Below are 27187 nucleotides of genomic sequence, written 5' to 3'. Positions count from 1 at the left end.
TGCCCGTTACTTTTCGCAATCGGAAAGCAAGTCGTCCGCAAACGTCTTAATCGTTTGCTTCCGTTAATTTAAGTGACAGCTCTGCGTTCTAGTGTTTTTGAGGCGTATGAGGGCGCCAGTCTCTTCACGGAGAATCGTTCAGTGCTGTTTTAGGTTGGATATGGGAGAATAGGAACACCAATGAAATTTTAAATTATTATTTAAGACTTAATTATAACTTGGCGCAACCATCCACCCGCCCTTAAAGGGTCACCTTTAAGAAAAGCTCTCATAAGGTATGAGGTAGAATTGCCTCTTTTAAGAACGCGTATTGCGCATGGGCGTATTTCATATAAGTATGTGTATATTTACGAAAGTATATTAAAAAATATTAATTATTTGTAGAATTATTATAAAAGAGAATAAAGTCTTAACGTATGAGCTACTTAGTACTAAATTATGAAACTATAATTGTTACGCTTATTGCGTCGGAAGAGGGCATAAGCGAACGACCGGACGGACGTAAGTTCTCCCGGAAATTTTAACGGTCGCTACGCGTATGACGCCGTCTTTCGAGGGATGCACTTTCTCTACTACTGCTAGAGGCCAAGCCAGAGGCGGTACGTTGTCATTTATAACTACGACGACAGTTCCCGGCGTAATAGGTACGGAAGGCGTATTCCATTTCAAACGAACTTGCAATCCGTGCAAATATTCCATCCTCCAACGATTCCAAAACGATTGGACCATTTTATCTATTAACGAGTACCTGTCAACCAAGTTAATTTTGTCTGGATTGACATCAGGCGCAGGCAAGGAGAATAGAGGCGCAGTATGTAGGAAGTGACTTGGAGTAAGAGCCGAAGGTTCGGCAGGGTCAGAGCTTAGTATTGTTAGCGGACGCGAATTGAGAAGACATTCGACCTGAATGAGCACAGTGCAAAGTTCCTCATAAGAAAGGAGCTGTTGCCCTATGACCTTGAACAGGATCGTCTTAGTCACCTTGATCATACTTTCCCATGAACCTCCAAAGTGTGGGGAATTGGGACAGATGAATTTCCAAGTTATGCGATTTTCAGCGCATTCCTGCTCTAGCTTCGGGTAATATTCTTCTCTTAGAAATTTATAGAGGTCCCGAAGGTAAGAAGCAGCACCCTGGAAGTTTTTAGCATTGTCGCTATGCAGCACCTGAACAGGACCACGACGTGATAGGAATCTTTTAAACCCGGCGAGGAAACTGGGGGTGCTGAGTGAGGTAGCAACCTCAATGTGCGTAGATCTCGTAGTGAGACACGTGAACAGCACAATATAAGCTTTCTCACTGTGTACGCCACGGCGGCGTACAGGAACGTATGGTATAGGACCTGCATAATCGCAGCCGGTGAAACTAAAGGCTTTCAACGCTGGACGTGTACGTATATCAGGAAGATCCGCCATCAGCGGAATGGTTGGACGCGGTTTAAATCTAAAGCAAGTATTGCACATATGTACTCTTTGCCTGACAATACGGCGTGCCGACAGAATCCAGTACCTTTGACGAAGCAGGGCCATTAGGAGTTCGGGTCCAGCATGTAAATGTTTAATGTGGTAATAATCAATGATTATATTTACCACGTGGCCATTGCGAGGCAATATAACCGGATGTATTTTTTCAAAGCTAAGTCCAGAGTTGGCGAGACGACCACCAACGCGGATAAGTCCATCATCAATAAATGGTCTTAGGCGATTAAATGCCGGTGAACATGTTTTATTATTTTTAATAAGAGAATATTCTTCAGCAAAATGCTGATTTTGCAGAGCGCGAAGCATTCTATTCTCTGCGAAATTTAAGTCGTCAGCGGTAACTGCACTAGTGCCGCGACGAGGCAGTAATTTAGCAAATCTACAAATGTATACAATTATACGTAGAAGTTTGCTCCACGAAGAAAAACGGAGAGCAAGCTCGTGTAAGTCGTTCGGGAGTATAGGTTTACACACAGTGTGTATAAGAACCTTCTTCTCGGGTACGTCTTCAATAGACTCTCCCTCTAGAGTTTTGAGTGGCCACTGAGACGGATGCATTGATGCCCATGGTGGACCATGCAGCCACAGAGGGTGTGAGAGAAGCTTCTCAGGAGTTACACCTCTCGATAGAATATCAGCAGAGTTCTCAGTGCCAGGGCAATGATAAAAGTTGTCTGGTGAGATATTCTCAGTTATCTGTACAACGCGATTCGCGACAAAAGTCTGCCATCTATGCGGTGAACTTTTTATCCAATATAGGGCGACTTTGGAATCGAGAAATGCATATGTAGCCTTGATTGGGATACGCTCAGAGTAAGTGTCATGTACTGTACGAAGCAATTTCGACAGTAGGACGCCACCTAATAGTTCGAGACGAGCAATTGAATGAGGTTTCGTCGGCGAAACTTTACTTTTCGCACAAGCAAGACGCACAGTGTTACCAGTAGGGGAGCTAACGTGTAAATAAACGACAGCACCATAGGCTGCGAGACTAGCATCTGATAGTCCCAGGAGAGTGACCTCACAGTCTGTTGTCACGCCCACATGACGCGGTATGTGTAGCTTATTTAGAGCTGGCAACTCATCGCAAAACTGTCTCCACATCTTAATGATGTGTGGTGGAGCTACAGTGTCCCAATCAAGATTTAATTGCCAAAGCATTTTAATTAATATTTTGGCATACACGACTGTGGGAGCAACGAAGCCCATTATGTCCCACAGACGGGCAACAGTCGACAAGATGGAGCGCTTAGTGCATGTCACATCGTCGGGCACAGAAATTTTAAAATAGAAAGCGTCATTTCCAGTATACCAATGCAGACCAAGTATTTTATGGTGCATGGTTTTGTCAAACTCCACTTCAGTCGGAAGTTTGTGGGACGCAGGAAGGTTATCTAAGACCTCGCGAGAATTGCTGTTCCACTTAACTAATTCCCACTGTGCACCCTTAAAAAGATCGATCATCTGCAGCGACACAGTGACTGCCTCTAGTTCGCTTGGAAGCGAGAAAGCTACGTCATCCATATAAAGCGCGGGTAGCACAATGCTATTCGCTCGTGGATATTTTGCGCCGTCGTCATTCACCAGCTGTCTTACCGTGCGCAGTGCATGGAAGGGACTGGAAGTGAGACCGAAACAGACTCGATTGAACTGGTATAGCACAAGAGGGTCTTGTGGATTAAAGCGGTATAAGAAGCATTGATAGCGACGATCAGCTTCGCGCATAACGATTTGTAGAAACTGTTCTCGGCAGTCGGCTGTCATTGCCACTGCATGCAGACGAAAATTCAAAATTATTTTAAAAAGATCTCCCTGTAAATTTTGACCGGAATGTAGCAGATGGTTCAGTGCCTTTCCAGAACTAGAACGACAAGAAGCATCGACGACTAATCTCAGTCTCGTCGAGAGTTTGTCTTCACGTAAAATCCCCGTGTGTGGCATCACGTAAATCGGAACAGGATCTTTAGAATCATATGAAGGCGCGGGAGAAATATAATCTTTCGCGAGATAACCTTTTATGACGTCATCATATGCCGACCTCAATTTATTCGAAGCTTCAAGCTTTCTTTCGAGGCAGATGAAACGTTTCTTAGCTATGTCCAAAGAATTCCCTAGGGAATATAGATCCTCTTTAAATGGCAGCCCGACAACGTATCTGCCCGTATCGGGATCTCGGACAGTAGTCGAAGTGTAGAAGTCTTCGCATTCATTATCATCAGGATTCTGAATGGAAGCGGAAGGAAGTTCTTCAAGTTCCCAGAAACGCTTGACTAAAGAGTCAATAGCAGGAGGCTCTTGAACGAAACAACATGTCAAGGCCGTATGAGTATTTATAGTAGGTATCGTAGGCGCATTGCCCATGAACACCAGACCTAACACCGTGCGCAATGCAACGGGCACCGACGGGTCGCGACGTGACGTATGGACGTCGTCGGGGAGAAGCAAATGTGGAAATAGGGAAGCTCCTATTAAAGCATCAATTTTATCAGGTACGCCGTAACTCGCATCGGCAAGCGGAATACCTTTAAGGTGTGATAGGACTGCCGTATCTATCACAGCCGTAGGTAATTTGTCTGTCACTTTATCAACAACAAGTGGCGAGATATTAAAACTAACGTTATCATCAAAACGCGAATAAAACGTCAAGTCAACCGAGCTGGATTGTACAACCTTCTCAATTCCACCGAACCCCTTCACGATAGTACGTTCTGTGAATTTAGTTTGCAAACCCAAGCGATCACAACATTCTTTTGAGAGGAAATCGGCCTGCGAAGCAGAATCCAACAATATACGTATAACTTGCCGTTCACCATTACAGTCGTAAACAGCAACTTGTGCGGTAGCCAATAAGACAGTAGTTCGCTTGTCTTCCACACGATTCATCAAATTGCTATTATACACCTGCGTAGCGCTTGTAGACGGGCTTACGCGCGTAGCGCACAGTGCTACGTCGGCGCGATCATCCGCTACGGGCGATGACGCGGTAACGGTAGGTGCGTTCGGTGGCGGCATGACGGTATTCAACTGAGGCGCGCGGGAATGTTCCTCGCGTTGGTCAAAGTGCAGCCTTTTGTTATGTTTCTGACCACACGAACAGTGCGGGGAGACTTCACATTGCCCGACTTTATGTTTTATAGACAGGCAGTTCACACAGGCATTCTTCTCCTTGACGCACTTAAAACGTTCTCGAGGAGTTAATAATTTATTAAAGTCAACACATTTATATAAATGCGCATGTGTTATATTTCTACATAGACACTTGGACGTAGGCTTATCAACCGTGCTTATATAGGCCTGATACTTCGGCGCATTGCCAGAAGTCCCGTTATTCAAATGTTTTATATTTTTATTATGACGCGTATTGGAAGGGTTTGTGACATTCGTATTCGTACGCTCAAACACCTTCGCGCGTGTTGTGATAAATTCCACAAAGTCGTCGAAAGTAGGTATATTCTTGCCGCATTTAATTTCAAACGCGCGTACACTCTCAGTATCGACCCTTTGTGTAGCTATATGTAGTATGATAAGATCAGCTAGGTTCTCTAACTTTAGGTTTTTTAAAGCGCTTACTGCGCCAGCGAACCGGTCTATGAAATCTTCAAAGTTAGTCGCAGAGGGAGTCTGAAAACCCTTATAGCGAAATAATTCATGTAGGTACGCGGAAGTCAACATACGTTTATCATCGAACCTATTGACGAGTGTTTGTAAAATGAGCTGATAATTCTCAGCACACGGAGAAATTCCAGCGATTGCGCTTTTTGCCTTCCCTGTCAGCTTCGGTAACAGATAAAATAGCTTTTCTGCATCTGTGAGTGATGGATTATTATCTACTACTGACTTAAAGGTCGTATAAAACATCTGAAAAGATTTAATGTCACCATCGAATTCTAATATCGATATGGGAGCTAGCTTCGGCTTGGCTTTTAGCAGCGCGGAGGTCGCATTATGTATTTCTGGTGTCGTATTTAAAGTTGAGCATTTTGTATGAGTTCGTTTGACCCTATTATACAAAGTCTCAAAAGCATACAGACTTTTGTAATCAGGTTTTGCATCTGAATTTAAGTTTAATAAACGTGTATTATAATCGTCTACAATAGACTCGAACTTTAAACGCAATGAATCAATTTGTGAAGATTCGTCTAGAAAATGTTCTCTTTTTTCAACGTTCGTATGAACATCGGGTTCACGAGATAAGTCAAAGACATTTTGCATGATACCGAATATAGCTTCACGTTTAGCAATTAAGATAGACAGTTTAGTATCCTGAATCTCCTTATCACTTTCGCTAGTTTTAGAATCTACTTTAGGAGGCATTTTACTAAAGTGTAAGGGCGCTTTTAGTGTCACGCGGATTTGCTCACGCACGCGGGATTGGACCGCATGCGTAAAATTTCACGCTGCGGATCATACGCAGCATGAGTTTCAGTTTTCTACGGGCTGCGTAACGGTATAGACGTGTTCAAAAATGATCAATGTCAGAAGAATATGTGTCGCTTACATACTTTACAAACGACGAAACAAGAAGACAAGAGTACATGTTGATCCCTTTCTTGAAAATAGGCTTCTTGCTGGGGCGTTTGTTACACGCTTTGGAAAACTACAAAATAATGAACGTAAATTTAAAAATTACTTTCGAATGTCCATTCGTTCTTTTGATGAACTGTTGTGTAAAATTGAGAATAAGCTACAAAAAAGCAGTTTACGAAGGATTACAATACAACCGATTGAGAGGCTCGCTATTACATTAAGGTAAGTTTTAAATTTTAAATATTTAATTTCCTGCTATGATTTAGTGGAAAGGGATTTGAACAGGTAGGATAAACGTTTTTTGACTTCAAATTACTGTCATGTGTAAATTTACATGTGCAAAAAAAAAATTTTGTCATGTACTCTGAAATTTCATTGTTCATAATTTCATTCAATTTCATGTTGAAATTTCATTAAATAAGATTATTTCACTCATAAAATGTCGCCATTAAAGTGGAATCATTCCTACCTTTCATCACACGCTACTTATTATAATATAGATAAAAGTTATAGGTTTGCACATGACAGTAATTTAAAGTCAAAAAAAGTCCTTAATTGGTTTGGGATTGGTACGTTCAACCTACATACACAATCCTTTTTTTTATCTGATAAAGTACACATGGCCACAGATCAAGTTACCCAAAACCAGCATAAATGGAACTCGCGCCTTGCGTATTATCATACTTAGGTAACCCGTCGGAGTCCCGCTTATACTGGATTTGAGTAACTTGATCTGTGCCGTGTGTACAACCGCACTCATATGACTAAACAAACAATTAGAGAGAAACTGGAGAAAAAAAGTTAATCGTACTCATTTTAATAAAAAGAGTTTTATTCATAAATTAAAAAATCAAATTTTACATCATTCATTTCTTTGTAAATTTGTATCCTGAGCGTTGACATTACTTTCGCCTGTAGATGATGTTGTTGCTGGGGTATAAATTACGTCATAAGACGTGATATTAAACAGGCCGCTTTCAGTCGAAATAAGAGTTTCATTGTCATTCACTGCAGCAGAACTAATAGCATTGTCGTTAAGACTCGAAGTATCCTGGATTATACTATTGGTTTGGTAATCTTGATTTATCGGTGACAAACTGTCAAGCTCAGTAAAACCACTAGAACTTGTTGTAGGTATGGGACTGTAGTATGCAGGTTGTGTTTGACTTTCCATTTCCATAACTATATTTAACACTTTTGTTCTGAACATTAGTTTTTGATATCTAGTGAATCTTTTTAATGAAGGCTGCAGAGACTGAAAGAAAGCCAAATCCTCACTTTCTAGCTCCAGTTGATTAGACTTTAAGCATTCTAATAACTGTGCCTCAAATTCAGATGGTGCTTGCTTTTTAGATTTTACTTGTTTTTGTTTTGATGTTGGGTGAGAACTTTCTTGACGTGAAGTATCTGGTTGCGTGGACTCATTAGGTGTTTCTAAATTACTTTGTTCAGACATTTCTTCACAGAGTGACTCTTCTCCAGCAGTTTCCGTTGTACTGTCTAAGAAAGTCAAAATGTCATAGTAAGAATATTTCTTCTTCTTCTTCTTACTCCCAGAGCCGGATGGCTGATTTTTTTCAGATATCTTGTCTTTCTGGTAAGTGTCCCTTGCTGTTCGCCAGCGTTGTTGTATTTTCTTGTCTGAAATGACAAAATATAATAAGTAAGTGGCAAAAGTACACACAGTTTCAGATCAAGTTACCCAAAACCAGTACCAATAAAATCTAACGTAGCTATAGTACTGTAGTTAAAACGAATTAAAAACTTCTAGCGCTAGCTACTTCCGTGCCCTTTCACCTTAAGGGTATTTATTTTTCTTCTGAAGTAAAATTCGAGCGGTGCATGCTGTCTTATGTCTGATGTCAGCATTATTAATATATTATGTTATCATATTATTAATATATTGTTTTTGTTTTCAGATATTTGGCAACTGGTAATACATTCACTGATCTACACTATTCCTATGTGATTGGAATTGCAACAATTAGCGAAATAGTAAGACAAGTTTGTTACATAATATGGATTGAACTAAAGTCTGAATGTATTCCACAGCTTAATGGGATCAAATGGAAAGAAATCGCAGAGGGATTTCTCACATATACAAATTTTCCTAATTGCTTGGGTGCAATTGATGGAAAACATATAAGAGTGATTCGGCCGCCGCACAGTGGATCACTATATTTTAATTATAAGAAATATTATTCTGTAGTGCTCCTCGCAATGTGTGATGCTGATTATAATTTTACATATATTAATGTCGGTACCAGTGGAAGCAACGCCGATTCAACCATCTTTAGAAGGAGTCAATTGTATACGAAACTGGAAAGTAACACGTTGGGTATCCCTGACCCGCAAGAGTTGCCTATTATTTGCCCCGAAGTAGCTTATCCATCTAGTGTAAGAGCAAAGTTGCCGTTCGTGATAGTGGGAGACGAGGCATTTGGTTTATCATCACATGTGATGCGGCCTTATGCTCGTGATAATTTACCTTACAAAAAGAAAATATTTAATTACCGTCTGTCCAGAGCTAGAAGGTACATAGAATGCACTTTTGGAATTATGTCAAATAAATTTAGAATATTTCACAGATCCATGAATGTCAAGTTAGATCTAGCACAATTAATAGTCAAGACGGCATGTGTACTTCACAATTTCATAAGGAAACGGGATGGCTACAAGGTCAGCCATACATTTGTCACAAATGGTTTTACGGGACCACTACCCAGGCAGCAGACTGAAAGTAGTAATACGTCGGCAAGTAATATCAGAGATATATTTGCAGATTACTTTATCAATGAAGGAAAAGTCTCCTGGCAACACCGATATATAATTAATTAACTAAACTCAAAAGGTTTTAGAAGGTTTTTGATGTTATTTGTGAATTAAATAATTATGCTTATATTAATAAAGTAATGATGCTTGTATAAATAAAATAATGAACCAAACACATACCCGCCTCTTTTCTTTCCTCTTCGCTCAAATTTTCGTAGTTAGGTGCCAATTCCTTCAAAATATCTCTCCATGCAGCCTCCCTCGCGTCCCTGTTTTTGTATAATTCATTGCGTTTATCCCACAAAACGGGCCGCAGATGAACTTCAATGATTACTCGTTCTGTATCGATTTTCATTTCGGTAGTACAATACGGCGCGTGCGCCCCGCTCGACTCTAAAATGGGCACTGAAGTTGTAGGCAGCGCTTACGCATGCGGATACCCCGCACCGGGGTGACGCCCCGCACAGCGCCCCGCGTCCCGCGTGCGTTTATCACGCTTTACAATAGATACCTATATGAAATTGTTCTTTGCGGATGCTACGCATGCGGTCCAATCCCGCGTGCGTGAGCAAATCCGCGTGACACTAAAAGCGCCCTAAGTGAGACAATTATCTAACAATCACGAAATACCTATATTTTTATGTGAGTATGATAGGTTAATAGCCAATCATATACTGGTAAATTAAGTAGGTCGCGCGGAGTGCGGATAATATGCGCAAGCGCGCTTCGTTCGATATTACGCGTGGTCGGGTTATATCGAATGTTCGATCGACCAGAGGTTCGTATAGACAAATCTCGACCTTATATGCTAGGTCTTACGACTCTTGAGTAAATGTTTCACAACCGAAGGTACTACAATAATTAATAATTGCAAGTTTTAAGATTTGTTTTAATTGTTAATTCAATTTAAATACACTAATATTTATCGAAATATACATAAATATGTGTAGATAATTAGTATGTCTAACTGGGGAAATAGCTAGCTCAATGCTATAATGCCGCTTATGCCAGTATTACGACAAAGAAAATAGATGACGCAATGACCTATTTTATTTAAAATTATATTATTTCAATTATTAGAGCCTATAGAAGTATTCTAACAAGGAAACTAATGCTTCAATACGTTAATATGAAGGAAATGCTGTAAATATCCGTCTCGACGGAACCAAATAAATATGTATGCGCCAAGTTATATTAAGTTATTTAAGATTTTTATTTCGAATGAGTGGACTGTATTTTTTGCGGTAAATTGGTGTACAAAAGAAAGATACAAGGAATCAGAGCACAAGGAAGACAGCACTTACTTGACCTTATTTTTCATGGGTAGGAGCACGCCGTCCGTTGATCCAAATATTCCTCACGAAGTCCTCTCTTCTCGAACACCACCACTTATGTTATATTTCGGCACACACATAAATATAGGAATTATGCTTAAAAGGATCTCATTGAAACTTCTAAGGTATATTATGATATTTTATGGCTTATTTTCAGGCAGCCAGTAAACTCGTATTGCCCGTTACTTTTCGCAATCGGAAAGCAAGTCGTCCGCAAACGTCTTAATCGTTTGCTTCCGTTAATTTAAGTGACAGCTCTGCGTTCTAGTGTTTTTGAGGCGTATGAGGGCGCCAGTCTCTTCACGGAGAATCGTTCAGTGCTGTTTTAGGTTGGATATGGGAGAATAGGAACACCAATGAAATTTTAAATTATTATTTAAGACTTAATTATAACTTGGCGCAACCACTATATTTTACTATCACACAAAGATACCCATACAATATACTATTTTATAACTCTGTATATGCCGTGAACTTTTTAAATACTGTCAAAAATCTCAAATTAAATTAAATTTATTCGCAGCAGTATAAATCGTGAGGTAAAATATCGCACGTATTCTTTTGCAGTGCGGGCTTGTCCCAATGCTATGTCTTCCCACTTATAGGAGAGTTACATAAAAATAGATAAGGTCTTTTTCAATAGGAAAAATATTTGAACACGCATCAAAAGTGCCTTTTATAGAAAAGTTTTGACTTTGACATTGGCCACACTGATATGATCTTGGTTTTTCATTTACAATTAATCACATAAAGTAATGAAAAAGTCCGCGGCTTTAGGTAAAAGCCTTAATTGAACCTTCACAGTCGTACATTCTACAGTTGTCTGTAATTTAAAGTGCATAATGTTTTATTGTATACAATAAGTAACTTATTTGAGGGATAATAATATGATTTACAATGTAACTGTAATAGCAATACATTTTTATCATGATATATATGTGTTTTATTGAGCGAAGGAAGTTTTTGTGAGATTTAAAACTTGAAGTTAGATTTACATATGAAAGGTACAGGGCTAGAATGATGTAGGTCCTATCTTAAAGTTTTTAAAATAAACTAAATAAATAAATCTACTACGACAAAACAAAACGCCATCTAGCCCCAAAAAAAGCGTAGCTTGTGCATATGGATACTAAGATAGCTGATAACTATCTTTATGAATATAATACACATAAATACTTATAATATGCAGATAAACACCCAGACACGGAAAAACATGAATGTTCATCACACACACATTTTCCACGGCCTTTGACTCAGAAAGCATGGTCGATTCCCACTGCGCCAGACGGCCGTCAAAAAAGGGAAAGTGAAAAAGTAACAGCAAATAACTGTAGTAGGACTGTGATATATTTACTAGTGCTCTTCATATGTAAACCTTGGTTCATCATCATCGTCATAACAATAATCCCTCCCATAATTGAGGAGGGTTTCAGGTAGTCACCACCCTGGAGCGGATTGGTGGAGTAAACAAAACCTTGGCTAAAAGCTACACGTTTTTTCAAGTAGGCCAGGACTATTTGAAAACTTACAACGCTCTCCGAGTACAGTATATTAATGCATTCTTAATGTTGATGAAGCTGCCCAGCTTTTGTAGCGCATCAGGGATGTTTGCGGAAGCGAGAGTCGACTGCTTCTATGCCACAATGCGCAAAGGATGTGGCTCCCTGGTGAGAAGGTTGCGTGGGTACACCAACAGCATCCTGGAGATGATAGCTGGACAGCAGGTATATGAGTTACTGCTGCAGCTGTGTGCTATATTAAATGGATTGGAGCGGCACTGATTCGCATATTCAAATAATATTATTTTGTTTGCTCTATTCTTTTCCCATTATTTTGGGTCGGCGCTTTTCGAATAATATTATGCATTTTTTTATTATCTTTTAGTTCTACAGAAATAATGTATTTTTACTAACAAAAAAATGATGACTGAAATAAAGATTATTACTATTAGCACACTACTTAACCGATCCTCATGAAACTTTGTTCACATATTCTTGAAAGTATTAGAAGTAATATAGGATATTTTATCCCGACATTAAGAGATAGAGGACAGAACTCCTCAGCGGTCAGCAGCAAACCCCCTCATTTAAGGCTTAGCGATACTGAATACATAATTGCTGCCACTTTTATGAGGATTTCAGTGCTAGGACTAAATAAAAAATGTTAAAAATGTTCTTCGTGAACCTTTACCTTTGATTCATATAATCAACTAACACATCGATTTCGATTCTTTCTTTAACGATTACTATTCTTTGTAAGTGAAAGAAGGAGCTAAGACTGATCAGACAGTTGTTTAAGGTATTGTTACTGTGGAGAAATTGAAAAATTACTTTTTAAAACGGGCAACAGCTAGTACTTCTATAAATATCTACAGAGTAAGGACAGTCGGTAAGATGCCGTGTGTAGACGGCAGATCAGAGTATAATTGTCACCACCGCGGTTATCGTACAGGGAGACTAAGGAATGTGTCGGTGAACGGGCATCAAAATCCTACTAATACTATCTAAGTACTGTGATCACCTGTGACGTACATAGAGGGTATGCACAGGGTATGCAGATGATATATAATACGAGTTATAAAAAACTCAAGGATAGGCATTGTAAAAGTTATAAAAAGCTTTACCCTTAAGTATTTATAGCTCGTGCAAGAGATTTTCTTCATGTTAAAAACATACAGAATCCTCATTCAGACATTATTGTGTGCAGTGCATTGTGTCCGAAAACAGTGAAAACGCCCCGCGCACGTCTTACTTTACACCCGCGGAATGTGGCTAGCTTACAAACTTTTTCACATTTTCATATTTTATGGTGAACGCTTAGAAAATTAATGGTATAAAAATAACTCATCTTCTGCTCAATGGTATGAAGTGACTAACCTTTTGTTCGAGAAACCATCCTAAAATGGAGTGGTTTTCGATGCTTCAATGTATGTTCTCGATTCTGTGGGCAAACCCTCCCGTTGGGAGCTATGGCGGTAATACCATAGAAGCCGAAAAGCCGGGCAAGTTACAATAAATATCTCTTAATATTCTGCTCGACTACTTATTTCAGAATGCAATTCATGAAATAATTCAGACTATAGCAATGAGGAAAAGTACACGTTTTATAATCAATAACGTATGAACAAAGAGTATTGTATAGCACTACGTACTCCGGCAGGTAGACTCTGTTACGTTGATTTAATATGTTACTATCATCTCTGTGGTAGCAACCAGAACGCGATAGAATGACATTAAGCGCCGCGCCGAAATAAAGAAAGAAAAATCGTCTTTATTGTCACACATTTGTGTAAAATGTTACATTTGTATCATAAAAACATCACCTTTCTACCATCGAACTGCGAGGTACCGAAAGAATCTGCACCGTTACGTTGTTGAAATACCATCAACACGTACGAAGCGTTTTGCTTCTTCCTTTCTCATCCGCACCGCAAAGGCCTGGAATGCCCTCCCATCTTCCGTCTTCCCCGATACCTATAATCTGGGTGCCTTCAAATCAAGAGTGAATAGGCATCTTCTAGGCAAGCGCGCTTTATCGAAGGCTGCATCATCACTTACCATCAGGTGTGATTGCAGTCAAGCACTTGTCTATATAATAAAAAAAAAAAATTGTTAAAGAATAAAAATAAAAATAAATGTGTGACAAAGGAGCTGGCTCAGTATAGCTGCATACTATAGCGCGCAGCACTGGTTTTCAGCCAGCCCCATTATCACTGAATCCTCGCGACTAAAAAATAACAAAATATTCATAAAAAAGGACAATAACATATAAACAAACAAAAGATATTTTTACATTAACACAAGCTTATTTACCCCTGAAGGGCATCGTGAAATACAAAAGCATCAAAGAGGTAAATAATAAACAAAATCTAAAATTATTAAACATGAAAAACTAAAATCAAAAATAGAATATAATGTGAGTGTCTTTGGTGTGCATAAAGGAAAAATTATATAAAAGTACTAAAAGGTGTGAACAGTAATAAGTTTTTTTTATTTTTTTTTTTGTTTACTGGTGGGCATTGACTACTAACAGTAGTCGACTGCCAAAACACGATCATGTTTTCTCGCATTGTCTCGCTCACACTCATTGGACTTATACGTGGCTTATATAAATATATATGCTTTAACTATATATATGTAGTATTAGTATGCATTGTACAAGTAATGTATATAATTAGCAAATTCGGGTATTGCAATATTCCGTTTTATGTAATGTTTCTTAAACCAAAGGTTGTCTGGAGGACATCGCTTCTAGCGATAAGGCCGCCTTTGTGCCTGGCTTTCTATTTGTATGTGCAATAAAGACTTCTTTTTCTTCTTCTTCTTCTATTTAACTAAACGGTATCTGCTTTAAACAAAGTTCAGGTAACTTTGTAATTTTTAACGGCAATTTGCAAAGTGCAATAGTAATGTAAGCTAATCATAAAGTCAAAACTTAGATAGGTACTTACTATCAGAAAGAGTTACTATTCGTTACATATATTCACCCTATTAATAAGCAAACATTTTATTCTAAGGTCTATGCAACAACATGCCAGATTGGTTTGGGTACATTTACGGCAGTGACCTCTATTATACGATAGTACGCTCATAGAGGTCAGTGTTTTACGGCTATCCTCAAAGTAGGAAGAACCTATTTCCCTAGGGACACTAATAAGGTGAGCATTTGGTAATGATGAAGTTCATGGGTCAATGTTACTTTCGTTTAGAGGTCATAGTATTAACCCAAGTAAACTTTCAAGTCAAGAAACAACAGGAAGAAGGTCTTGAGTAAAAGATTAAATTCCTAACAATGAACGACTTTAAAACTAATCTTATTTGTTTTCTTCGTGATTTTCACTTTCTCGACTTCCTGTGTCGGCTGTTATAAATTATTGTTATACATTATTGCGTCCCGCAACTCGCAGGAAAAACGATATCTATATCCCAATTCTATGTAACTATATTATGGTGTTCTGTACTTCTTCTTCTCCTCCCTCTGCCTATCTGTCGTCGTCTATTGTGATGAGTCTGTGTATGATTTGGGTAAGATCTATTTATTCCGCTTGATGACTTCCGCGTGTTTTGTGTTTAATTAATGTTAGAGTAATTGATGGTTGTTGTGTGTTTTGTACGCGCTGGTCTGGTTGAGTATTGTGTAAAAACACAGTGTCACCTAGAACTTTGCTGAGAATGATTGACGTATGTATGACTGCTTGTTTTTGAAGAATGCTGATGTGAATGTTCGTGCCTAACTTATCTATATATTTTGTAATACTCTTAGCGATTAAACCTGTTGCACCTACAACAATTGAAATAACAGTCGTTTTAGTATCCCACAAACGGCTGACTTCAGTTTTCAATAAATGATACTTACTCAACTTTTCAATCTCTTTTGGCCCTATATTGTAATCAGATGGTACTGCTATCTATTAAAAATGTTTTTTTTTGTCGATTTATATAAAAAAACTAATCTTTATTATAATCCATATTACAATATAAGTATATTGATATATTGCATGGAATATCCGACGGCTATTATCGCTCATAGAAGAACCCCACTTTCTAAGCTGTGTGTGTGTGTGTGTGTGCGGACAGTTGTTAGACATCCCTGGCGCAGTGGTGTGCTATGCGGCCTTATGAAAGGGAAGTCACGGGTTCTATGCCCGGGAAAATTCGGAATGGTAAATTTTTGAATTTTCTTCGGTCTGATCTGGTGATAAGAAGGATTCGGTCCTAGCTAGTTACCATGCTACCCACGAATGCGTTCCACCACGCGGTTTAGTGTCCCAGTTCAATGTATTATTCAATATAAATGCCTCTAGCCAGTGGCGTGCACTTCATACATGCACATAAGCACTGCATACCCAAATTATTTTATATAACTCGTATTGGAGGGGATTTTTTCCATTTCATGCCATGTACCTGCTTTATGCATACCCTGGTCGAAAACCCTGTGCACGCCACTGCCTCTAGCATGTTAGGTCGCTATCATCTGAGACTGCATTATCACTTTCCGCGATGACCGATGGATGTAGGCGTCACAAGGTGCTGAAGTAGCGATCCTACGTGAAAACGTGGCTAAGGTACAGTCACGGGGAACCCCCTAGAAATGACCTATGTCTAGCAGTGCTTGCCTTACACAGTTTCATCATTATCATCATCATCATCACATAAATCATCAATCGGTCTATGTGATGATGAAGATAAGACTCTATAAGCCAAGAAATATATTAAGAGTCTGCTATGAGAAAATGGTAGAAATAGTTAACAATGGAAAACTTTAAAGCAAAATCTATCACACGGAACGTTGCATCGAATTCGCGACGGGCATATCGCTCGGCGGAAATAGGAAAATATGAAAACCCGACGTACTTTCCACTCTCGGTACATCGGTCGCGTGATTGTTGAAGCATGTTTTGTTAAAAACGAATATGTATTCGGGGTTCCGATCCATAGATTTTTCCCTAAAACCAACCTATAAAAGCCTATAACAGTCCACAGCTGGGAATTGCCTAACGGAAGGGTTGGTGATCGAAATAAAAGGTGCTAGTTATTTATTTATTTAGTAACAAAAATTAAAAAATTAACGCAAACAGGACAGGACGTACACAAGGACAACTTATCTCTAAAGAGTTTTCTTCCAGAAGCCCTCGATTGTGAGCAAAATTCAAGTAGAGCTGGCGACTGTACGACGGCCGACTGGCGCAACGGGCGTACCTTCTTTCTGAGTCCAAGTCCGTGGGTTCGATTCCCACAACTAGAAAATGTTTGTGTGATTAACATAAATGTTTTTGAGTGTCTGTATATTATATTTATTACGTATTATATTCATAAAAATGTTCTTCAGCTAAATATATTTAAAAAAAAAAGTAGGCACTTAAAGAAATTACTGATACGAAGAGTAACAATGCATAGACATGCACCGATATACCTCGTATAAATACCAAATGTAAACTATACTGTATTAATACATTCAATAATATATGAAATACAGAATGAAAGGTTTATGCTAATAAAGTTATTATATAGAGAAGCCTAATAGTGCTGCTTCAGCCTAATCTGAACACTCATGATGATGTAGTAAAAAATAGTAGCAGGTTTGTTATGAGAATGGCAGTTACTTTTAACTCACATCTTCCTTTTGAGTCTCTCTTTTTCTTTGCTTTCACTCAGTTTACAAAATGAAACGAGTTTCCTTGGCACCAGTGCTGCAGAAACGGCTCGAAGGACTAATGTAATAAGTTTGACGGCGGTGTAGCAACAGAAAACACAGTGCGTTTTTGGTTCTAACGTTTTCGTTCTGGAAAGGAGAATGACCAGCATAGTATGGATCTTGGGCCACTTTCTAATATTTCTGTATCTGGATAAATGTTATCATAAAATATCTTGATTATCCTTATTTCAATTTTTTTTTTTTAATGGAACCCCAGATTCAGAGGAAAATTAAGGTTATCTTCAATGAGAGTCACAGGGCTCCAAAACACAACACTGCATTCGTTTATGCTTATACGTAGGAAATATAATTATTATCTCAACTCGACGTAAAAAACACAAACCTGCATGAGAGTGAAACTAATTAAATTCAATGCAGGCAATAATGACAGTGATATAAATACGGGTGCATTTTCGATACATCTCGGTCTTGGATAAGACTCAGACGATGCAAAGATACCTCCGGGTGTCTTAGATGTGACCGATTTTTTTTTTTTTTAGATTATATAAATATAGATTTTTTAGATTTTTTTTTTTTATTCTTATTGATTAAAGGGCTTTTATTTTACAAAAATATGTCAGCCCTATCGTAACTTTCTATTCTTGTACAACTTATTAATAACTACTTCTATAAAAATCATATATCATTTTGGCTTCCCCAGAAGTTGGGGAAGACAAGATGGTATGAAACACACCTATATCACTAAGGTTTAATTTTAAATCCCTTATTAATGTCCTTCTACCTTGATCATTACGGGCACATTCGATCAACAAATGGTGTACATCTTCCACTACCCCACATACATCACAATTTGGAGAATCCGATTTCCGCATTAAAAATGAAAATTTATTGGATGGAACGTGCCCAGAACGCAACCTATGCGCTATCTTGATCATAGACCTATTTAACTTACCAACTTCGAACCAAGGCTTTCGAGGAGGCTGACTCTGTATGGTTCGATACCAAATTCCGTTTTCTTTAGGACGTCTATCAAAATATTCTTTCCACATATCATAAATTTTACTTTTATATTTCACGGTTACCTCTGCGTAGTTTGGCATTACAAAAACCTCACTTCCCTCCAAACATGCAGTTTTTGCTAACAGGTCAGCCTTCTCGTTTCCTCTTAAACCTATATGCGATGGTATCCATTGCAGTCTCAGTTCGACAAAACTTTGCAAAACGTTATTAATCCTTGCCAAAATGGCATACGCTACCGGAACACCTCTGAGCCCAGAGGCGCACCGAGCTAAATGCTGCAAGGCACTTTTACTGTCAGTAAATATCACAACATTTTTGTATCTCGACGCTTCCACATATGCCAAAGCCTCTGAGATTGCAAATAATTCCACTGACATAATACAAACATTTGAAGTTATTTTAAATAAAATGTTATTAGAGCCGGAGTCATGAAACGCTGCTCCCGAAATTTCGTCTGATTTAGAACCATCCGTATATAATATATGATAATCACCATATTTGCTATTTAATTCCTGTACAATACAATTTCTTAACGAATTTATTTCATAAAACCTTTTAGCCTGTTTAATACTATCCAAGTCTGTACTTATGACCTTATTAATGTCAATATTTGTGACCCAAGTATTCAATGTGAACATTTGCAGAGAACTACATGAATGTAACTTCTCATGCTTAATTTCATTATAAATTATAGGCACTAATGGAGTCTTTCTTCTCCGCCAATACCTACTATTTTGACGGAGTGTATAACAGTTATTTAACAGTTCAATAGTCGTATTTTTAGAAAAGCTTAGAGTTCTAAAGCAGTACTTAGTTGCTAAATAATATCTTCTCAGATACAGCGGCGGTAGGCATAACTCCGACTCCATTACATGAATGGGTGTGGTCTTAATAAAACCCCCAATTATTCGCAATGCCTGGTTTTGTATTCTGTCTAACTTTTGTATGTGACTTTTTGCACTATTGTCATATAAAAAACACCCGTAGTCAAGTCTACTACGGAGCAAAGATATATAAAGTTTTCTTGAATGCTTCGGGTGGACCCCCTAAGACGGACCAGTTAAAATTTTTAGTAAATTCAAAATTTTCATTGTTTTTTGACTTAACTCATTAATATGTTTGCTCCACAATAACGACCGATCCAACCATATACCTAAGTACTTAACACGGTGCTGTTTAAAAAAGAAGGACACTGCACCAGGGGACGATGGGGTTACATATTCTATGATTTATAATCTTCCTGTATGTGCTAAAGAATATTTACTTAAAATGTATAATTTCATCTTCAGGACAGGTTATATTCCTAGCCAGTGGCGTAGAATACAGGTGGTTGCTATCCCTAAAGCAGGAAACTCGAATAAATTTAGACCTATTTCGCTTATATCATGTTTGTGCAAAATAAAAGCCCTTTAATCAATAAGAATAAAAAAAAAAAACTCTAAAAAATCTATATTTATATAATCTAAAAAAAAAAAATCGGTCACATCTAAGACACCCGGAGGTATCTTTGCATCGTCTGAGTCTTATCCAAGACCGAGATGTATCGAAAATGCACCCGTATTTATATCACTGTCATTATTGCCTGCATTGAATTTAATTAGTTTCACTCTTATGCAGGTTTGTGTTTTTTACGTCGAGTTGAGATAATAATTATATTTCCTACGTATAAGCATAAACGAATGCAGTGTTGTGTTTTGGAGCCCTGTGACTCTCATTGAAGATAACCTTAATTTTCCTCTGAATCTGGGGTTCCATTAAAAAAAAAAAATTGAAATAAGGATAATCAAGATATTTTATGATAACATTTATCCAGATACAGAAATATTAGAAAGTGGCCCAAGATCCATACTATGCTGGTCATTCTCCTTTCCAGAACGAAAACGTTAGAACCAAAAACGCACTGTGTTTTCTGTTGCTACACCGCCGTCAAACTTATTACATTAGTCCTTCGAGCCGTTTCTGCAGCACTGGTGCCAAGGAAACTCGTTTCATTTTGTAAACTGAGTGAAAGCAAAGAAAAAGAGAAAAAAACCAATGAAGTAAAGGGGTTTCAAAACACCAAAGATTGAGTAAATAGTTGTATAAATTTTAAATTAGAATTCGTAACCAAAGCGTTTACGTAACCACTTGAGGTCAAAGTGGCCGTTACGACAAAATGCCAATATCATAAGTAACAACCGAATATTATTGACGTTTTGTTTCATAATTATAATACATAGGGAAGCCAAGGTAAGTCAAATAAAACTGACATTTACAAATAAAGTTTTAAGCGATGGTAGTGAGCAAGTATCTACCTAAATAAATATTATTACTTGTAAATTAACACACAAGATGAGTAAACTTTATAAAAATTTACTTACCTCAACAGTTTCTTGGAAATTATTATCAAGAGCCATAAGCAGTTCAGATAAGATGTCATAAGAAACGTCCTGGAATAGGTTATATAATTTTTCCTTTGTCAATCTGGCGGCTAGGTCATCTGGCAGATTGTTACGCCACTCTTCTAATTTTTTATTTTTAAAATCCAAATCCATAAATTTCTTGAAATCAGGTACTTCGGGTTCTTTGCCTGCTTTTGTCATTTCTGCTTGTTTTTTTGCTAATTGACTGTGGAAAATCGTTAAAAAATTATTATTAGACAAATATCTTTATTTTTAATTATTATATACGAGGGGGGAAGTTCGTGGAATAGAGGGGATGGAGTGAGGATAGGTGCACTCGCTTAGTGTCATACGAAATAGGGTCTTAAATGATAAATTGAGTTTCAGCTATATTGCGTTATTCGTTTACGAACACTCGACTGCTTTACAAGTCAATCCGGAAGAAAAGTGAAACTATGGAGAAAATTGAACCTGCTGTGATAAAAGTCAGTGAAAGATAGGTACCGAGAATGCTCACGCCACTTCAGGAACGGCAACGCGTCGATACGTCAAACCAATTCTTTTAGTTCTGTGGAGACGAACCTGCGCAGATTTTGGAGCGGATTGTTACCGGCCATGAGACATGGGTTCATCACTTAGAGCCTGAGTCCAAACAAGAGCAAGTCTATGCAATGGCAAAAAAAGGGAAAACCACCGCTAAAGAAATTCAAAGTGTCGGAGTCGGCGGAAAAGTCGATGGTTATTGCATTGGGATTGTAAGCGGATAATACTGATTGATAACAAGGAAAAAGGAAGGGCCATAACCGGAGAATACTACGCAACAATACTAGAAAAATAGAAGGAGGCCATCCGGCCCCATGTGATTTTTATTGGTTCTTCAATTAAAAAAATACTTAAGGGGTAAAAAATTTGGCTCATTTGGATAAAAAATATTTTTACGATGTTTTAGAAAAAATCATTCATAGATCTATTGAGCTTAAGGGTGATTATATCGAACAGAATTTCTACAAACAAAATAAAGTATCTACAAACTACAAAATCGGAAATAGATAACTAATTATTAGTCAATTAAGTTTTGTATAAAATGAATTTTAATAGTACAAGTTTTACAAAACAATAAAACTTGTATTATTTGAGCAGAGATGATGCACAGCATCTGTGAGAGTGCGTTCGTACTTCCCTTTTTGCTTTTACACCAATCAGAGCCAACTTTAACGTTTCAACCAATCAGGGCCTTGTTTGTCTTTGTTTATGTCACGTGATCACCAAGATGGTGGCGCTCGGCGCGCTTTCGTCATAGGAGTCTCTCACCAGGAGGCCTTATTGGGATGCTGTGCATCATCTCTGCTCAAATAATACAAGTTTTATTGTTTTGTAAAACTTGTACTATTATTCGGCATGTGATGATGCACAGCATCTGTGAGAGACCTGTCTATTAACTCCTGGTGATCACAAAACGACGCTATGTGAAGAGAATATAGAAACTATTAAATTAATTAATAACTGCAAAACAATAGCCAAATAGAAAAATTGTAAACTTATAATAGACTCTTCTAATAATTACAAAAATCACATAATCAAACAATTAGTAAAGCTGCCAAATAGTGACTAATGTTATAATTATTAAATCATACAGGCTCGAAATTTGTTACTAGATTAGATGTCTGGCTTATATTTGACCGGCCAACAATTGCTTTACAATAAAATTTCGCAAAGGTATTCTCTCTGCGCCAATTGCCACGAGAGAGAATGTCTTCAATAGGTAGGTTTTCATACCAATTCAAAGATGCTACAGCTGAGCGTACACTTCCGGGCGATGCCTGTATGTTGGCATCTTTTAGCACGGATCTTACCCAATTACCAATGACAGTTCTAGATGCTACACGAGTTTCACCTTTTACTGTAATAAACAAAGAATCGTGTTTTTGGCTTACCCGTCTGTGTTTGCTCAACTCCAACACTTTTTTGGTCCAATAAACGGGACATACATTTATGTTAGGATGTTTTAACAGTCTCCAACCTGATTGCCTATATGTTGCAGTGTCGGTTTTTGATCCAAACTCGGGATAAAATATGATTTGGTCACCGCTGTCTATGTAATGACCTGTTGAAACTTTTAAAAGCGTGAGATCATGAACGCGTCTGCCAGATGCAAGTAATAAGATACAGGACAGTCTACGTGACGCTTCAAAGAAAGTTATTTTATTTGGAAGATTATTTTGCGACCAGGCAATCAGGTCGCTAGGGTCCCAAATCGGAGATTTCTCTGCCCTTGGACTTTGAAGAGAGATTGCCTTTAGCATATGTTTAACCAAGAAATGTGAACTTAAGTTTTCATTGTTCTTGGTTTGACCAAAAGTTGTCACGACCGATTTATGCAATAAGATAGTGGGATAGGCTAATCTTTCTTCAAGGAACAGGAAGGCTAAATATTTTGACAGTGTACTCCCATCAGGTGACTTATAGTCAAAACTATTTACTCTGCACCAATTGACCCAGCGTACCCAGGCTGGTTTGTAGGTTTTTAAGGTTGATTTTCTCCAACTTAGTTTTAACAAGTCCTTTTCAGATTGTGACCAGTGCTCGGTTTCGTGGCTCCAGCCCCAATTTTCCATACAAAAAGCTGCATTTCTTGTACACGTGGTGGGGCAAGACCGGTGATCTGATCTATTAAGACATGTTTCAGATCTGGTATTCTCAGTGGTCTGCGCAACGCTCGCCTGCGAAGGTCTGGAAGCCAAAACGCTCTGTTCCACATCGGAGCCACTACAAGGAATGTTCCTTGTGCTGAGTTCAGATGATGAAGTACCCGGGGTATCAAGCTCGGTGGCGGAAACACCCAAGCCAACTGATAATTCCATGTCCGACTGAAGGCGTTGCAAAATGTTGCTGATGAGTCTAGGTGATCCTTGCTGACATAATTCTCCACAACTTTCGTTTGTTTGGTGGCAAACAGATCGATTTGTGGCGTTCCGAACGTCTTGAATATTTTCCTCAGTGCTGGTTTTTTCAAGTGCCACTCCGATGCCTTTTTTCCCCGAGATAATCCGTCGGCGATATCGTTGAATCTGCCTGGCAGGTATTCGGCAGTGATCGATATGTTCCATCGGTCCAAGATCCCCATCAACTGGTAAGTTAGATTGAGAAGGGTTACCGATCTCGTTCCCCCCTCTTTCCTGATGTAAGACACTACCGTCCGATTGTCCGTTTGGAAAACAAGATGTTGGTTTTGAAGTCGATGCTTGTAATGACTCACTGCCGCTATTATGGCAAACATCTCCTTGCGGTTGCAATGCCAGTTTAGTTGTTCCGGCCGCCATTTGCCTGACGTCGTGAAATCGTCCATCTGCGCACCCCAACCGAAATCGGCCGCATCCGTGGTCAGGAAGTGAGACATTAGCTCCGGATGTAAGGTGTTCTTCACTTGAGGACCTTCTAGTATGTCGAACCACCATTGGAGATCCGCAACAACGGGTGGAGATATACTCACTGGTTGCAAAGGCGGAAGGAGGCTCAATGTACGTGCATGTAATTGTAGTTGGCGACAGTGTAACCGCCCCCTGGGAATGACAAAATTGGCGAAGTTCATCATTCCTAAAATAATTTGTGTGCTTTTTAGGGATAATTTCCTCTTGGTCAGGGCATGGCTCACACCGGTCTTGATAGATTGGACCTTTCTTGAAGGTAAGCTCTTGAAATTGAGACCTGTGTTCCACATTATTCCCAAGTACTCTATCTCTTGTGTGGGCTTTAAAACTGACTTTGTGTAGTTTATGGTCCATCCTAATGTTTCCAGCACCCTGATGGCTATCCTGGTCTGATCCTGAAGCTGACTCACCGATTGGTTGGCAAGAAGAAAATCGTCTAAGTATACGATTGCCCTTAATCCTCTGTTCCTTAGGATTTGCACGACCCAGTTGGTCAGAGTGGCGAAGTTTTTTGGAGCGCATGACAGCCCGAAGGGTAAACTTGTCATTTGTAGGACTTGTCCTTTGTAAAATAGTCGAAGGAACCGCCGATGACACTCCCTGATGCTTAGGTGGAAATACGCTGATGAGAGATCCAGTTTCACCATCCAGTCGTTTTTCTGAAGGAAATGAGGTACTTGATGGTGAGAAATCAGCCTGAACGGCTTGGGCACTATGTGTTCGTTGAGACGCTTCAGGTTGAAAATAGGTCTGTCCGATCCATCGCTCTTCTTGGTCAGAAACATTGTGGAAAAGAAGCTGGACCCCAACTTGTTCTGATCTGGGATCTCTAGAACACCCTGTGCCAATAGTATTTCTATTTGGTCTGTCATCTGCGGTGATTCCTGGGTTTCGAAGCGACGCAGGATCCGGGGGCACGATTGGACTAGGGTAGGTTTGGAGGTAAATGGCAGCCGCATTCCCATAATCATATTGAGAAGAGCCTTCGGAGCCCGAAGCAACTGCCACTGCCTCCGATACGCTCGGAGGCAGCCCCCGTAAAACTCGGGCTGAGATGGCCGCGAGTCATTTGTCAAACCTTCTCTTGCTGGGTTGGTTGTCCTTTTTAAAGGACTTTTTTGTCTTATACGAGTCTTGTTTAGAGGCACTGGTTGTATTACCGTTGAATTTGCCGCCTCTTCCTTTTGTGTTGTGGTCTTTAGCACGAAAGGACTGGCTAGGGGTGAAAGCGTCACGCGCTCCGCTCGACTTGGGGTTTGGCTTTTGATTTTTCTTACCGTCCCTATCAAATGCAAACCAAGGTCGGACCCATTTGTCCATGCCCCCCGTGTGTTGCACATACAAACGCAACTGATCTTCATCGAAAAGACATTTGCAACTCGGAGGTATCTTACGGAGACCCTCTCGCAAGTTTTTATTAGGCAACTCGTTCAAGATACGGTCACGACGTGTTTCAACATATTCAGCCCTTTTGCCGCACACTATCTGCATAATTTCTTCACTGTTTTTATGGAATTTCGAAGAAGGTTGAAAAAGATTAGATATTTTATCGAAAATATTTGCCGCGGTTAGCGACGTATCGGGCGCAGCGGCCCAGTCAACAAATTGCTGCAGATTTTGTTTTAATAGCTCCCGTTGCGCCAACAAAGCATTGCAAACGGCTGCCATGGCCCGTTCAGACCCAGCGATGTAGTCCTTGCCCTTAATAAACTGCCTAAGCTCATCGTTGACCTCAAGCTCAACAAAACCGGGCGAGGCGTTGTGAAGTTTCAAGGCGTCCACGTAACGAATATCTTTCCATGCTGGATCACAAAATTTCTGCAGATCTGCGAGCCGTTTCAAGCGCTCAGAGTCGGCGCGGGGTACTTTAGGATCTTTTAATAAAGTGTTAATCTGACCTCAGTCTAAACGATGAATTTCATCTAGTTGATCGATATTACTTGGACGCGTCAAAAAGTTATTAGGGCTCATAGCCGTAGTAGGTTGCGTCTGCGCTGACATAGGAACAGACACAGAAGTTATTGGCGCGGAAGGCGCGGAAGGCGACGAAAGAGCGTGAGTTGAGGGCATGCCATGAGCTAGTAAATGACGCGGTACAGGGCGCGCGACATAACTAGGGTTAGGTATGGTTACGTCCGCGGCGAACGAACGTGTGGGTAGTGTGCTCGCAAAAGTCGTAACGAACGATTCAAAATTGTGCGTGTCAACACTACACGACTGCGGGGCTGAAAAAGCCTTGCTTCTCAAAATGTCGGTCAAAGTGCTGACTTGACTAACTAAACTCTGTATATACAAATCTTTGGATGACTCACCGATCTTCCTCTTTTTTACCTCGCTTGATTTCGATGAGCTGTCATCGTCACCCGATCCAGAGTTTGACTCGTCATCCGTCTCGTCCTGACGATGCCGCTTGCGGTTCGTCTCAGCTTCAACGGCGGCACCGGCGGCGGTGCCATCGGAGTATTCCCCGTTGTTCACATCGGAATCCCCCATATTTCACTTTAGATGTATGTGTAAACACAATTTTTCGGTAAAACACAAAAATAATTTCACTTTTGCAAATTTTTCTTCAAATAAATGTGTTAATGGTACGAGAAGTAACGACGCTATGACGAAAGCGCGCCGAGCGCCACCATCTCGGTGATCACGTGACATAAACAAAGACAAACAAGGCCCTGATTGGTTGAAACGTTAAAGTTGGCTCTGATTGGTGTAAAAGCAAAAAGGGAAGTACGAACGCACTCTCACAGATGCTGTGCATCATCACATGCCGAATAATACCCGGTTTTTACTGTTTTAGGCGATAGCTTGATAAAATATAGATAAAGGTGTGTTCACTAGGCGCTTAAATTTTAGTCAAATAAGATTTCGCCATTGTTCTTTAAGAAACGTCTTCTTGAATCACAAACAACAACAACAATTTTTTGGGCCGAAACACATAAGCGCGTTGCGGCGCCGCGCCGCTGAAATCGGCAGTGCGCTATAGCGGTGCGGCGCCGCAACGCACGACGCGAATTCCAGCGTTATGACGTCATACTTGTTGACAAGGATGCAGTTTGTTTCTAACACTCTTGCAAACAACACGTGT

General features: G+C 39.4%; 4 protein-coding genes across 4 annotated transcripts; 1 reads left to right on the top strand and 3 right to left on the bottom strand.

Annotated features, from left to right (window-relative positions):
* Positions 1-459: 459 nt before the first annotated feature.
* On the bottom strand, positions 460-5796 carry LOC120636815. The gene is made up of 2 exons (XM_039908377.1): positions 4275-5796; positions 460-4004 (listed from the first exon to the last, which is right to left on the bottom strand). The coding sequence occupies exons 1-2, from the start codon at positions 5794-5796 to the stop codon at positions 460-462; spliced, it is 5067 nt and encodes a 1688-aa protein (XP_039764311.1).
* A 17-nt stretch (positions 5797-5813) lies between these two features.
* LOC120636827 (protein ANTAGONIST OF LIKE HETEROCHROMATIN PROTEIN 1-like) lies at positions 5814-8968 on the top strand. Its single transcript, XM_039908392.1, has 2 exons — positions 5814-6231; positions 7929-8968. Exons 1-2 carry the CDS (start codon positions 5948-5950, stop codon positions 8845-8847), a joined length of 1203 nt encoding a protein of 400 aa, XP_039764326.1. The 5' UTR covers positions 5814-5947; the 3' UTR covers positions 8848-8968.
* Positions 6859-9380, bottom strand: LOC120636828. Its single transcript, XM_039908393.1, has 2 exons — positions 8962-9380; positions 6859-7650 (listed from the first exon to the last, which is right to left on the bottom strand). Exons 1-2 carry the CDS (start codon positions 9134-9136, stop codon positions 6872-6874), a joined length of 954 nt encoding a protein of 317 aa, XP_039764327.1. The 5' UTR covers positions 9137-9380; the 3' UTR covers positions 6859-6871.
* A 7380-nt stretch (positions 9381-16760) lies between these two features.
* Positions 16761-20902, bottom strand: LOC120636824. Its single transcript, XM_039908388.1, has 2 exons — positions 20651-20902; positions 16761-16853 (listed from the first exon to the last, which is right to left on the bottom strand). Exons 1-2 carry the CDS (start codon positions 20870-20872, stop codon positions 16764-16766), a joined length of 312 nt encoding a protein of 103 aa, XP_039764322.1. The 5' UTR covers positions 20873-20902; the 3' UTR covers positions 16761-16763.
* Between the last annotated feature and the right edge of the window lie 6285 nt (positions 20903-27187).

This window comes from Pararge aegeria (assembly GCF_905163445.1).
Source record: "Pararge aegeria chromosome W unlocalized genomic scaffold, ilParAegt1.1 SUPER_W_unloc_3, whole genome shotgun sequence".
NCBI lineage: Eukaryota > Metazoa > Arthropoda > Insecta > Lepidoptera > Nymphalidae > Pararge > Pararge aegeria.
Note: the sequence above shows the minus strand (reverse complement) of the source record. Positions and strands in the feature narration are given on the sequence as shown.

Coding starts and splice junctions, on each gene's coding strand:
- LOC120636815 (XM_039908377.1), bottom strand. CDS start 5,796: ATGCCTCCTAAAGTAGATTCTAAAACTAGCGAAAGTGATAAGGAGATT. Junction 4,005..4,274: donor TGGTGAACGGCAAGTTATAC/GTATATTGTTGG, acceptor CACACCTTAAAG/GTATTCCGCTTGCCGATGCG.
- LOC120636827 (XM_039908392.1), top strand. CDS start 5,948: ATGATCAATGTCAGAAGAATATGTGTCGCTTACATACTTTACAAACGA. Junction 6,232..7,928: donor AGGCTCGCTATTACATTAAG/GTAAGTTTTAAA, acceptor TTTTGTTTTCAG/ATATTTGGCAACTGGTAATA.
- LOC120636828 (XM_039908393.1), bottom strand. CDS start 9,136: ATGAAAATCGATACAGAACGAGTAATCATTGAAGTTCATCTGCGGCCC. Junction 7,651..8,961: donor AGAGGAAAGAAAAGAGGCGG/GTATGTGTTTGG, acceptor TTGTCATTTCAG/ACAAGAAAATACAACAACGC.
- LOC120636824 (XM_039908388.1), bottom strand. CDS start 20,872: ATGACAAAAGCAGGCAAAGAACCCGAAGTACCTGATTTCAAGAAATTT. Junction 16,854..20,650: donor ATTTCCAAGAAACTGTTGAG/GTAAGTAAATTT, acceptor AACATTTTCTAG/TTGTGGGAATCGAACCCACG.